The sequence below is a fragment of the Fundulus heteroclitus genome, chromosome 21 (genome assembly GCF_011125445.2).
Source record: "Fundulus heteroclitus isolate FHET01 chromosome 21, MU-UCD_Fhet_4.1, whole genome shotgun sequence".
NCBI classification, from domain to species: Eukaryota; Metazoa; Chordata; class Actinopteri; order Cyprinodontiformes; family Fundulidae; genus Fundulus; species Fundulus heteroclitus.
In genome coordinates, this window is record NC_046381.1 from 16,578,488 (window position 1) to 16,592,778 (window position 14,291).

Here is a 14,291-nt window from a genome sequence, read left to right on the forward strand (position 1 = left end):
GATAATAATTACAACAGATTTCAGAATGCACAAACTGAAGACGTCCAGGCAAACATGGACCGTCAGAAAGCCTCAATCTAACAGAAGGATCTGATTAAGGAACCAAACGAAGCTGGATGCTGCTTATTTTTTCGAAGGAAAAATAAAAGAAACCTTACTTGGACGGGTAGATCTGCGGAGAGAACTGGTGAGTTTGTCTTGGGCTGAAGCCACTGGTTCCAATAGCTGAGGAGAGTTAAAAAAGAAAAGAGGCAAGCACATATTTAAACATTAAGAAATAAGGTAAATATTATCTTCTGCCAAAAAGAACTGCTGGACTTCAAGGAAAGGGCAATAACATCACTCCACTCTGTTTATTGTTGTAAACTTATTCAATGTTAAAACCAGGGGAGCAATAATGAAGTCAATCAGGTAAGGAAAAACTGCTGCCACACTGCTGCCTAAACTGCAGGTCTCTGCCAGCAATTTCAAAGGCTTACAAATAAAGATGCACCAAGAAATTGGCTGGTGGCCGGGATCAACTGATCTTTAGCTTAATTGGGCCTAATTGGTAATCGGCAAGTTGGAAACTGAAAAGTCCTATCTTGTTCCGATTGATGTACATATGTAAGCGTCACTCAACACACAGACCACAACGAGTTTAAAAAGGAGGTCGGAAGAAGCACAGAGATGTAAAAGTTTGTTTAAAAGGAAACTGCGTTGTTAACAACATGCCAAGATATGTTTGTGGGTCCTTCAGGCTGTGAGAGGGCGAGAGAGAGCAATACTTTCTGTGCATGACAGCAAGCCTGAACAGAGGCAAAATAGCTCCGTTTTATAATTTTGAGCTCTCAACCTGCATGTATTGGAACATTTGGAAATTTCAGGACCACTTGGAATTCCTTTAGTTAAGATAAGAGTCCACAGTGTCTAGGTAATGCACACGGAGACTGTGATTTTAGTAATGCTAGCCACACTTACAGCAGTAATTGTTAAGACGTCTTGTTTTCTACATGACACCTTCTGCTCATAGTTTAAATATTTAATGATCACCTGTGACAGGAAAGCTTGAAAAAATACTTTTAATGTTGTTTTCACATCTTGATGTAGCCCTAAGGAGTAATTGGAATCAGCTAGTATTACAACTGAAAAGTTAAAGCTTCACAAAAAACTGACATCGGTGCATCTCTATTTATAAGCTTTCAAGCTGCAGCAACAACAGAGATGGCGACAACGAATAAAGGTGGGTTGGTTCTGTGTAATTTTAAAACTACCTGGTCCAACAGAGGTGTTCTTTTACTCTGGCTCACTCGTACACTAGAAAAGAAACATTTCTGTTGATCTCTAAACATGGAATGAAGGCTTTTGCCAAAACACTATGTTCTTTTATGGACTAACGAGTAAAAAAAAATGCAAATGTAAAATGAAATCACAAGAAGTCCAGCCTGCAAAACTTTTGCTACAAATTTACAGATAAAAAAAAACGCAAATTGGGTGAATTTGGCAGTAAAAATCTGCACGATGAATTAAAAAAGAAGAGTGATTAATTACAATATATTTAATTAGCAAAACCTCATCAGTATTCCGACATGCTGCTGTTTTTGTTCCTGCATTTGGCGTGCCACAGTTTCTAAACATCTGTCTAATTGGTCATGACATGTAAAATGAGGGATTCTGTTGCGGGAGAGCGCTTACTGTATGAAACTGTACGCCGTAACGTCCCATACGCGTTATTAATACTAAACACTTTTCCCACATCGGCAGCACCTGCCACTGGACAACACTTTCTCCTCTGAACAGAGCTTAGGGTTTCCCCACGGAGTATACGGGGTGTAAGATTACTAAATTTCATTAATATTGTCAGAGAAAAAAAAGTCATACAGTGATTTATGCCGTTCTAGCATTAAGTATCAAGTACTTAGTTAAGTGCTTGAGAAAATACAGGCAAATTTGCAGTAAGTTAATACTACACACTTCTATTAATGATTTTTTTTTTTTACACAAAATGCCACATTCTGTTGCACAGTGCCTTAGGTAATGTTTATGTGTGTTTCTGCGTGTGTGTGTATGATGTTTCTGTAGTCAAAGGAAGGTGTGAAAACACTGGCTCTGGTGGGGCGATAGGGTAACAGTCCGTGCAGAGTGAGGGCCACTGGGACGCCGTGTCACTCCGTTGGACAGACAGACTTTGAGCTCTGCAGGTCATAATTCAGTCCTCACTGACATGGGAACCAGCAGAGCGAGCAACTACACACACATACATACACACACACACACACATAAGCAAGCACAGCATATAAATATGCTGACAAAGTCAAGACAACAGATTCTGTGCCTAAACACGCAGGCATACAGGCACACACGTTAGATTAGATTGGCTGCTGGGACACTTACTATCAGCCACCCATCTTTAGGCTCGTCACATCATCAGTTTTGCTGTGTTTGCATGTGTTAGTCCACACACATTAAAAAAAACTTCACATGAGACAGTGTTTTCCCCTCACCTGATCCTGAGAAGCTGTCTAAAGCGGAGTCTGTGACTGAAGAGGCGATTTCACTGCTGCTCATTGGTTCTGTTTTAACTGCAAATAAAGAGGTCACCTGGTCACCAAATCAAGTTAGAAATGAAAAGAACACATCACCTTCGTCTGTTTTATCTTTTGCCGTATCTGCAAAAAAAAAAAAAAAAAAAAAAACTTCCCCAAAAATAGCGTGAGAGCGTAGAGGACTAAATGGTCAAACGACTTCTCTTGAGAATTTCTAGATTGCCTAATTTAAATTAATTAATAATTTAAATTTGATATTTCTTTGTCATTTATTTCTCATGTGAATAAGGGTTGCACGAATAAAGCATTTCCTGGCGTTTTTTTTTTTGTGTCACCTACTAATTAGCATTTTTTTGTACCTGTTCAGATATATTTATTTCTTTTACAAGGACAGTAATGTAGAAGATGAAAAAAAAGCAGGTTATTTGAAAGCGGTAGGAGTTTTGAGTCTAACAGCAAATTAAGAAATGACAAGATTATTCGCTTCACGTATCCAAACACATTCCCCTAGCCCTTTTTTGTATTTTTTATTAAAAACAAATACATGTAGCTGGTTTATTTGTTTGGAGACTAAAAATTTACTAAATAAATCTATCTTTGATTTATTTAGTAAATGTGAAAGATAAAATACATTTTAGTATTTGAGTGAAGTATAAACTGGTTGATTCTGATCTCTGTCTGATTGATTGGTGCATCTCTATTTGACTTTAAAAACATATTTATATAACGTTGTGTAATAATAATAAAACTGTATTTTTATGGTTTAAAAACAACAGAACAGAGCATTAATATTTAACTAAAAGTTGTAGAAAAACTTTTTTTTAACTACACGATGACACTAAATATATGCATTTGAAAGTTACAGAGACAAAGAACTCATGTAAGACATGCAACTAGAATTGAAATGTCAAGGAAATATATGGTGTATAAAATCTTTTTAGGAGTGTAGCGAACGCTGTTTGACCTTGACTCCATTATACAGCCCAGCAATAGATTTGCAAAGACAATTTCACAGCTCTCTGACAGCTCAGGAATCTTTGAACTCAATCCATTTCACTTCAGGCGGGCTAAAGGTTTTTTTTCCATCCTTTTTTTTTTTTCTTCCTTTTTTGTGGCAAAGCAAATTGACAATGTGGGCAAAGGAGTCATGCTTAGTGGAATCCCTCATGCTTAAAGAAGCCATTTGCTGTCACGTTTTACATGTTTCTGCAGTGCTCGCATACATGTTGATGGGGGGGGTAACACCTTTGAACAACACGAAGGTAAAAATACGGCTGCATAGTGCATGCATGAACTGGCACACACCGGGGGGGTCACATAGCAAACAATAACCACTATGTTCAGGAGGCAGCATGGAGGATCCGAACAAAAAGTTCACAATCTGACCGCTCAGACAGAATGAACTCAAGGCCATGCTTGGAAAAAAAAAAATCAGAAAATCCAGAGTTTCTTAATGAAAGGCACAATAGTTGAGGCAGTTTTGTTGTTTGTAACTGGTAAACTTTCTATTTGAGGGGGGGGTTTGGTAAATACAAATATCTCGAGGGAGAAATTAGAATTAAAGAGAGCTTGAGTTTGGAAAACACCAAGTATTGTCCTTTCATTGTGTCACTAAAAGTAGACAAACCTGCTGTAGACTGTGAGTTAGAACCTAACAACCAGTCTGCAGTGGTAAGCATTGTGATGTTATCACCTATGGGAAAGACAGAATGGCAAAAAGGGACACATGACAATCGGCACGGCGAGACAAATAAACCCTGAGCCCCGGGCTAAGATAAAACATGGAGATTACACGGCACAGGGTGATTTTAATAATTTGTTGGGTTGTGACTGCTTCACTAAACAAAGGCTCACGTTTAAAGCCCAGGCGAATCACCTGAGCAAATAAGTATGTACAGAGGAGACCACATTCAAAACGCAATCATTTCCATGCTGTGGGCTTTGAATAATTACATGGTTGCCTGAATAAACAGCTAATATTCACTGAAAAACAACTACTACAGGCACGCGTCTGTGCTACATACAGATTTACTGGCTTCAAAGCAGTAAGGTCAATTTTAAGCTACACAAAAAGTTTAATGCAAAAATACTTGGACTGGCATTAATAGAAGTAGGTTTTGTTTCTTGTATTCTGACACATTTCTAATTTATAAATATTCAAAGATTTCAACTTCTTATTTAACAAACATACCTTCTGTGCCATTGGGGGTCATGGAATTGTTATTGATGTGCGAGTTGTCGAGGTTGGGACCATTAGGAGATTCGCTGCTTCCACTTACTCGGCTGTGAGGACTGGCTAGATCCTGCATTTCCATAGACCTGAAAGGACGCGCACACACGCACACACACGCACACACACAAACACACAGACACACACACACAGCACACACACAGAAAATCAAATTACACAAATCATTGTAGTTTCAGGGAAGATGCAGTGCTCCGTCCTGCAATGCTGTATATAAAGACTGCAAGGTTTCCAGGTAAACCTAACTATATATTTTTTTTCTTTTCACAAGTACCTAATAAAAAGCAATTTAACTACTAAAGGGAACACATATGTTACATCACTGAGCATGTATATATATATATATATATATATATATATATATATATATATTCATTAGGTTGATGTTTTGTAATTATCAAACTAATGAATACAAATGCAGAGTTTTTTTTTTTTTAATAATTTCACAAGTTGTTTTCCAAAATGTTTACAGTCAAATTAGTCTGGTGTTTCATGCAGCTGAAATGATCTTACGTGTATATCGTTTCTGTGTGGTGGTGATGATGAGTGCTAACAGATGTTTTGCTGGTTTGAGGCAATGCCTAATGTGTTAAAAGCACAGCATTCTGCCTGATTATAAGAGCCAATACCTCGGTGATGGGCGGATGAGAAGTTCATGAGGCGTGTGTTTGCTCTGGCAAGCTCCTTAATTGTTTCTGTGTTTATACAAAAGACCACGCCACAGAAAACATTATTCTATCTTCTCATCTGTGCACTCATAGGATTTGATCTTCCGCAGACAATGTGTAGATAGGAGGCAGAAGAGATTTTGAAAAAAAAAAAAAATAGCATGGACAAAAAACCTACTGCAACTGTTTTAGGGTTGTTTTTTTTTTAGCTTCAATTCATTTTCAGGATTTTCTGTATGTTTGCTGCTGATAAACACAAGCTTGTCACAATAGTATTAGGTGCCAAAAAAAAGTAACAATTTTGCGATGAAACTATGATTAGCATACACTACATTTTGACACACACACACACACACACACACACACGCACACACACACAGATATGGTGACTGGAAGTAATCTCATGGGAAATCTATGGAGCGAGCTAAAGAATAGGGTGACAGGAAGGAGGCCTTTCAACCTTAAAGACTTGGAGCTCATCACCAGAGATGAAATGTCAGAGCACCAGTGGAAACATGCGAAATATAGCTTAGTAATTATAAGAAAGATTTAATTGCTGTAATGCCATCAACAATTTTTCTGCAGATTATTGAGAAGGGTATAAATAATGTTAAACGTTAAATTTTCCTAAGAACATTTAAATTAAAGCAGATATTTAAAAAACTGATACTCCTTTTATATTCTTTTTTAATTTTTTTAGACATGCCTGTTTCATTTCCTATCACAAGCAAAGTTTTTAGTTGAATGAAAAATATTTTTAAAACCAAAATCTGCCAGGTATGTGAATAATTTTATGCTTCACGGTATATATCTCCTTTTTGAGCAATTTGCCAATGACCAAAAAAAAAACAAGAAAAAAAAACAATTCAAACAAGAAAAAAATAAATTGGTTATGGAAGCTGGAATGCCTTTTTTCCCTAGGGTGTATTAGTTTACTCATACTAAAATTATCACACCCTACAAGCTGAAAATACTTGACATAAATCCAGGGACACTAAGTCTCACAAATTCTTAGTCCTGTGCTTTCCTGCTTTGCCCCAAATTTCCAGTCACAGACTGCCAGCTAAAAAGGCAACAGTATCAAATGTTTTCTTCAGTTAGGGAACAAATTTAGCCGAGAAATGTCCATCTTTACAGCGATTCCTCATGCCACACAAAGAGCTACAATTCTTTGGTGCTGCTGGAACTGGCACAACTCTGCTCTTACCTGGACCTAGACAGCTCTGAGTCCTCTCAAACCACACTCCCTTTTCTTTAGTCGGCTTCCACCTGCCCCAGGGCAGGAAACAATGTCAGTCCTTGTTACTGCAGCTCGATGTCGCAGTCCGGAGCCATCCATGACACAAAAAGGCTTATCAGAGAAAACATTATTGTTATTCTGGAGCAAAATGGGAAGAGAGGGCTGGCGAGGGAATAGAGGCCCACATTGTCAGTCTCTGAGCCGCAGCCCTGCTCCACTGTTGTTTCCTCCTCCAGGTCCTCCCTCCTCCCTGAGCAAGGGGAGCATGGCCAAATGACGGAAAGGTGATTCATCATTGGTCTACGACAGCTGCAAACTGGATTAGCCCTCCCCCAATCAGCATGCAAAGCGGCTTAGCCAAGGTAAGCAGGAAGGGTGGGTGGGTGGGTGGGGGGGGGACTGTGAAGTGGGGCTAAGGAGCTAAGGTAGGCAGAAGGGTGAGGGGTTGGGGGTACAAGGGGTTGAGGGGAAGCGGAGTGTGGGAGAGTCTTTCTACTTTCCTGCTGTCTGAAAGAAGATGGGACTTGTTGAGCAGAGGCAAGTCGACCGTGACACCCCTAGCATCTTCAGCAGATCTTTCATCTGCAATTGACACTATCTGAATTTATCAGCACTCCTCCTCCAGGCATAATGACAAGTCCTAATGACCATCAGGGCTCCTTCCCAAAGGCGAGCCCCAGCCTGCGGCTACTACGCAGAAAGAAAATAAGAAACATCCTCAGTTCGCAGCCGCTCTCAGCAACCAGAAATGCTCACAGATAGACTGAATATAATTATCTCAGCATCAAGGCATTAAAAAAAAATCTCTGGGTTGAAACTGCTAAACCTTTCGATCATAATGTTCTTTTAGCTTAAAATCCTTATAATGAAAGGGTTGGAGTGACTAGCATAATGTATTGCTATTCCCTCCCCCATCAGTCGCTGCACATTGCTGGTCAGGAGGCTGAAAGAGGGCCACTACATTCCCCCCGCCAACAGGAAAGAAGACTTGGCTGTTTGGACGTAAGGCAACAGATTCTAGCAGTGTCATCACGGACTAAAAATATCACAGTTTAACATGGTTACATGCGGGTTACACAAAAATATTAAATAAAACTGTACAACTTAATCCAACAGCTTTTAATTAAAAATATAAAAGCAACAATTGTTTCCGCTGCCATAAACATAATAAAGCAAATAGACTACAACAGGTATAATGCTGGTTTAATAACTTTTATTCATTGTTATTCTACTTCTGATATATGGAAAAAAGGTTGTTTTTTTTTTACAAACTTGCAAATATTAGTTTGCCAACTACTTCAGTTACCTAATAACAAAAATATGTGGTTCTCCTAAAGTTTCCATGTCCTTCAGAACGGAAAATAATTCCAAAAAGCCAGTTTTATCTTCCTTTTAAGCAAGGGAATGTGTAAAAGCTTCCTTTGAGCCAGCTGATCAACAGTGCGCAGCAACAGGTAGGAGAGAAGCAGCGCTCTGTTCCAGTTGTATGCAGAGTAGAGTAACAATCTACACTCACTGAAGCACGTTCTGTGGCATTTCATTAGAAATACTTTAAACTTTAGTAGAAGTAGGCCTATGGTAACTTTATGTATTTAAAAAAAAAAAAAATGAATGTCTCGGTTTGTCTTGACACGAGCAATTGCCTGTTGGAAATACTTCCTGATTATGAATGGACAGATTGGCAGTAATGAATTTTATCTAACTGGAACATTTTAAACATTTTGTGTTAAAATTGTGTGTAACTATGCTAAAGCTGAGGTATTTTGACTCAACTTATATTCTGTGAAAATCTGATACGTGCCAATGCCTAATTATGCTGACACAAAAGTTCATGTCAATGTATTTTCTTAGCAAAAAAAAAAAAAAAAAGACATAACTCATACCAGTTTACTTGCATATATCTTGCACAGGGCACTCAGGGGCCCCAGATCAGAGTGGCGTAAATACACACACACACACACACACACACACACACACACACACACACACACACACACACACACACACACACACACACACAGGCCACTTTAGAGGCCCCCAGATCAGTGGTGCATCTCAGACAATGAAGCAGACTGGAAACAAGAACATGGGGAGCATATGGAGCCACATATGTTTCCTATGACGCTGCGAATGCCTCTATTACTCTCCTTTAGCTGACAGTTACATTTTGCTGTCCACTCCCGCTCGGCCCTGCCTCTCTGCAAACATCAAGCGGGGCCATATACTTGCACGGTTATGGCACTATATAAGACTTTGCTCTGACTCTCCGTGGACAGAGAGGGTCCAGAAAAGGGTCAAAAGTATTCAGCTGTTCAGGGAAATAAAAAAAAAGACATATAAAGTCTTTTTTTTTTTTTTTTCCAAATCCTAGCAGCATTTTTTTAATGGCCCTCTGTTTACACGAGGCAGGGTAACCTGAGCTCCATGGACTTAAGTTTTTTTTTTTTCTTCTTCCAAACAGGCTTTGCTCTTCACACCATGGCAAAGCCTTCATGAATACCATCCTATCTTTACATTTTGCCTTCTCTCCCCCCCCAGCCTGCAGCAGCACATAACCATTATATTGTATTCTCACTCTACAGAAAAAAAGAAAAATGAAAAAAAAAAGAGAAAAATAACATAAGAAGTGGATTTTTCCATTAAACGCCAGTCTCTATTGAGGGGAGTCAAAATAGAGCAATATTGATATCGTTTTTTTTAAGTTAGTTTCGTATAGCTAAACACTCTAAAGACGAAAGAGAAGCACGTTCTGCCACACACACATTAACAGCGATCACAGTCCTGTGGTAGACTGATGTGGTATTGAGAGTGGTGAACGGTGCAGCCCAATAAAGCCAATACCCTGCTGGGTCCTCCACCAGCGCCAGCAGGTGAAATCAGCCAGGTGAAGAGATGAGGAAAGGCAAAACGAAGGAGGGGGGAGCGCAGATATAAAAAACAACAGGCCACGGAATATTTATCACTTAAAGAAAAAAAAGAGGGGGATGCATTCAGCATCTTTGATGTTCATCTTGCTTCAACCTGAACTGCCAGGTCTTTGAAGCCTCGAGCAAGAACAAAGACCGGCTGGATAAAGCGCCAGGAGTGTCATCAAGAAGACGAAGTGCCACAACAAGCTTCATTCACCGTGGTTTGCTAGCCTTTTAGTTTCGCTTTACTTATTTCAAGACCTGCATTGCCGAAGGTAAATATAGTCGGAGCCAAGCTTTTAACGTAGATCATCACAACACGCAGGGCGCCTGATCCGTGTGTCCATGCGAGGCCCTGCTCATTCGAATGGGTGGTGCTGTTTTAAAAGTCTTTGGATTTATTAAACTGGATTTTTTTTAATGATTAAAAAAAAATGCTTCAAATGCACTATACATATGTTGTTTTTTTATAGCGATCATTGATCATGTGTAGTCGTTTGTTAAAGTATAGCAAAAAAAAATGCTTTTATCAAAATCGAGCTTTAAAAGATCTAATCCCTGGTTAAATTGGTCAGCTGAGTCCGCATGGTGGCCGAGGGAAAATAAATCCACGCGCAGAAGAATGTAGTGAACAACAATTGGAGACAGATGTGAGGGGCATAAGGTACGGTTTACAAAAGGCTGTGATTCACTTCTGACTTGGGACTTCACGCGTAATAATATTGACTGCCAAAATTCAACATTAAATAAATGGATTTTTATTTCAAGTTATATTAAAGTTGTATAACCATACTGATATACAATTACAAGTGCATCGTATTATTTTGATTTGAAAATAAATTTTAATTTGACCATTATATAAATACATTACTTTTTTGTACTATGTGTCCAACATGTTTAACTTGAAAAAAAAATAAAAAATCTAATTTAACAATGTAACATTTTTTTTTTCCTTATGTGGGAATAAAAGCAGAATTCTCAGCAGATGCTTGTTGATGCGCAATTTGTCGCTGTAATTTGGATTTAATCTGGCACTGTGCCCCAGCAGTTCCCGCTGCAGCTATGTTAAATCTGTTAATACCACCTTCTTCAACGTTCAGAATCATTTCCAGAAGGTGGCTCTGCCTTTCAGAGGCTATCAAATGAGATTTAAGGTGGACATTTTATCACAACCTGCCTACCACCTGGCCACTGCGGGGCGAGGAGAGTTTTTTCTTTTTTCTTTTTTATATATATAACAAAACAGAGCTGAAAATAGCTCAAACGACAAATCTTGTGGCGCTTCTGACCTACACTTTCATTCTTTTGATTATAAAATACAGATTTTTTTATATTTATTTTTAGAGGAAATATAAGGAAAAAAATAAACTAGTATAAAATATTTACTAGCAGTTTCTGTTTTTGCACAATAAAATATGTAGTGCTGCATTGGACAATCGGTCAATTTACAATGATTTTTACATCCACATATTTACAAATAAACACAGGAAAGGATATTAGTGATTAGGGATCTGCGATGGCAGTCATCTGAAAGCTAATTTCCTGCTCTTTCAACCACATATTTCAGATCCAAACAGTGGCGTGTTAAGAAAACAACACCCCACGGTATTTAGTAAACACCCCGAGCCCACTAATCACCTACCATGGGCTACTTAATAGAGGGTCCCTACTGCCTTCTTCCTTCTCTTGTGCCCTGTTTTCAACTCCCCGTCTTACCTCTCTACTCTCTGAATGAAGCTGGATCAATTAGCGCTCTGTGTCTTTCACCGTTTTCAATCTGCAGGCCAAGGGCCCGGGCCGGCTGGACTCATCCGACACGGAAGGCATCAGTCCTTAGGCAAACAATGCCAGCGTCACCGGCGCACACTGCAGCTACACATGCATGAAGCGCTACGGCCAGCCAGAGAGACCCCGATCTCCGTCTGTGCAAAGCAAATATGCCGTGTAAACAGCCTTTAAATCGGCCTGCTCATTATCTGCTAATTGGATAAATAAGGTTATTGTGTGTGTGTGAATAGCAGCAGCAGGCGGTCACACACACTGTCATGTTTGCCTTCATGGCACAGGGGACACTTTGCAGGCAGGTTGTCTCCCTAGCTCTCCTTTCCTCTCTTTCATCAACACACAGAAAGAGGAGGAATTAGACGCTTAAAAAAAAAAGCAGACAGGACTAAAGGCCGGCTTCTTAAAGACAGCTTTCTATCACACATACTTACATAAACAAACTGTATTTTTTTTTTTTTTGTCAGCCTGGGATCAAAGGCAAGAACATTAAATCAGAGCATCCCTCAATTAGCAGGGCTGCTGATTACAGCCGGATGAGTCATCATCATCATCATCATCATCATCGTCTTCACTGCACGTGAAACGATGGCGAGCGGAGACGCCGCACAGCCGGGAGTCGAGGCCTGTCGAGACGCTCGGAGGCTCTCGGGTCTCCCCGCAGCATTCCTGGCCTCAGCAGATGGCATTGGATGTCAGCTGCTTTGACTCTGTTCATTTTGTTGGTTCTGCTCAGAGAAAATGGACTTCTACAGCGTAAAACAAGCTTTCCTTCCCCATAAAAAAAAAAAGAAAACGAGATAAAAGAGAACTCCTTTGGAAAGTATTTACAACACGTTTTTGATTTTAAATTTGAAGCTGCTAAAACAATTTAGCATTTCAAATATTTAGCAATAAATATTACATATGTTTAACAACACATCTAAAAGTACTTTTTAAAAATTTATTTCAAATGTTTAAACCAATTATGCTACATGTATTAATGACAGGCAAAACGCTGTATAGTTTTTAACAAATATTTCACATGCAGTTGAAAACATTATTTTTCGGTGTTATCATGTTGGATTCCTTTTGTAAAATTAAACAGTTTATATTATTTTCATTTTAAAAGGTTTTGTTTCACTCATCCTTGCACTATTTCAAATGTTCAAATGAAATCTTTTTTTCCCCCTATTTACTGTTCTATCAATAAATAACCACCATTGCAATGTTAGAAAATATATTAAAAATCACCAAAGACCTCTAAAGTTTTTGATTCCTTTCAATAGTTGTGATCTGGCTTAAAACAGTAATGTTATTATAGGATTTGGCCAAAAATGAGCAGCATATATAAACACACCTTTCATGAAATTGTGCAGTAATTGGAAATTTCCTGATGTAATAATAATTGATGTGACAAAATAAGTGATTAAATAGTCAGGAGATAAAAGCCAAACCAAATGAAGACAGGACAGTTAGATATGTTAAACATGAGAAAGAAACAAAAGTTATACTCACTAGAATCACAGATGAATCCCAGCGTGTTTATCCCCTCTTTTTTTATCTTCCCCTTTAAAAAAGAAATCTTCTGGAAAAAAAAAAAAGGGTCGGGCAGTCCAGCAGAGAGGACAGCGCGCTGTCTTAAACAGCCGTCAGAGTGCTGGTAGACTCTGCAGCGCGGTAAATGTAAACTACAGCGCTACCCTTTTTTGTTTCTCATTTTAGGTGTCGGAACCCATTGAGCCCAGCTCGGTATCTCAGGAGACTCTCTTATTGAGAACGAGAGTTGTCCGATTACTGCTTCGGGCAGTGACTGGTGAGTGTCTGAGGAAGAAGGGGGGAAAAAGAGGGAGAGGGAGTGTGTGAGGGCAACAGAGAGGAAGGTAGGGAGGGAGGGAGGAAGGGAGGGTGGAAAGCGGTGAATGAGTTAGAGGGAGAGGGAGGCTGCCGCTGCTGCTGCTGTTTGAAAAAGCTGAAAAGTTGCTCGGCGCTCTCACAGGAAGACTTTGGGGCTGGAGGAGGCACGGGGGAGTTGTGCCGCACACAAGCTCGCCCATATGTCATTCACTCCCAGCTTTAAGAAAAAGAGTCCTCTCCAGATTGTATCAGTGCAGACCAAGACAAAGCTCAACAGCAGGCTCTGCTCACGCAGCCTGAGGGCTCAAACTTTTCTTCTCCCCCCCCCCCCCCCCCTCCTCTTTCTCTCTTGTTTTTGCCATGCTCATTTTTCCCCCACCGCAAACCACATCTCTTTTTTTTATGTGTGTGTGTGTGTGTTTTTGCTTTCTCTTGTGAGCTCAGGGTCAAAGATGGATTTCTTTCTGTCACAGAAGGACTTCAGAGGGCAAGCAGAGGGCTAGGTCATTAGCTTATAGGTGATGGGGAGCCAGAGGTTTAACAGCGGCCGAGAGTCTCGCCTCTGCCCGTCTCCGCAGCACTCTAGTGGAAGTCCTCCTTCAACACATACGCACAGCGTCTGTGTGCAAGGTAATGATTGCCTTCTGTCTGCTCCAGGTTATTATTTCAACTGAGCGAAGCTGCTTCGCAGGGCCGCGCTGCTGCTACTGATGAGCTGGATCTGGTGATTTATTCAAGCCGGTGATGAGGCCTGAACAGATTTAGCTGCGAAATGTCATGACATTATTTCTAAGAATATCATTTGTGTGTATAAGCTGGTCAAAATACCAATGAACCATTAAGAATTTGTTTAATTTCCACACCGTGAAAAAAAAAAAAAAAACTGCAGATGAAATACCAACTGTAATGCTGACAAATGATTACGAAGAAAGAGGAAATCATACATTTACTATGGTAAGGAGGTGGTGAGAGAGAGAAAACACCCACGGCTGGAAGAATAGTCTGCTGTGTTTCTGTCTAGACTCCTTTCAAATCTCTGTTCCCTACTTCTCAGGTCTTTATGATAAGTAATAGAGATGAGGT

The 14,291-nt window shown here is 39.7% G+C and overlaps 1 protein-coding gene across 16 annotated transcripts in view; it reads right to left on the reverse strand.

Annotated features, from left to right (window-relative positions):
* The window catches only part of eya1 (EYA transcriptional coactivator and phosphatase 1), an 85,316-nt gene that overhangs the window by 37,359 nt on the left and 33,666 nt on the right, over positions 1-14,291 (reverse strand). For 4 of the 16 annotated variants that reach the window (XM_036125804.1, XM_036125803.1, XM_036125802.1 and 1 more), the window contains exons 1-4: positions 12,870-13,195; positions 4,717-4,844; positions 2,484-2,561; positions 159-225 (exon numbers count right to left, since the gene is read on the reverse strand). In XM_036125804.1, the coding sequence (XP_035981697.1) occupies positions 159-225; positions 2,484-2,561; positions 4,717-4,840 (269 nt within the window). In that variant the 5' untranslated portion in view covers positions 4,841-4,844; positions 12,870-13,195. Of the gene's footprint in view, positions 1-158; positions 226-2,483; positions 2,562-4,152; positions 4,219-4,716; positions 4,845-5,402; positions 5,769-6,648; positions 7,004-12,869; positions 13,199-14,291 lie in introns of those variants that run through there. The other 12 variants (XM_036125795.1, XM_036125796.1, XM_036125794.1 and 9 more) reach the window with 9 other exon arrangements.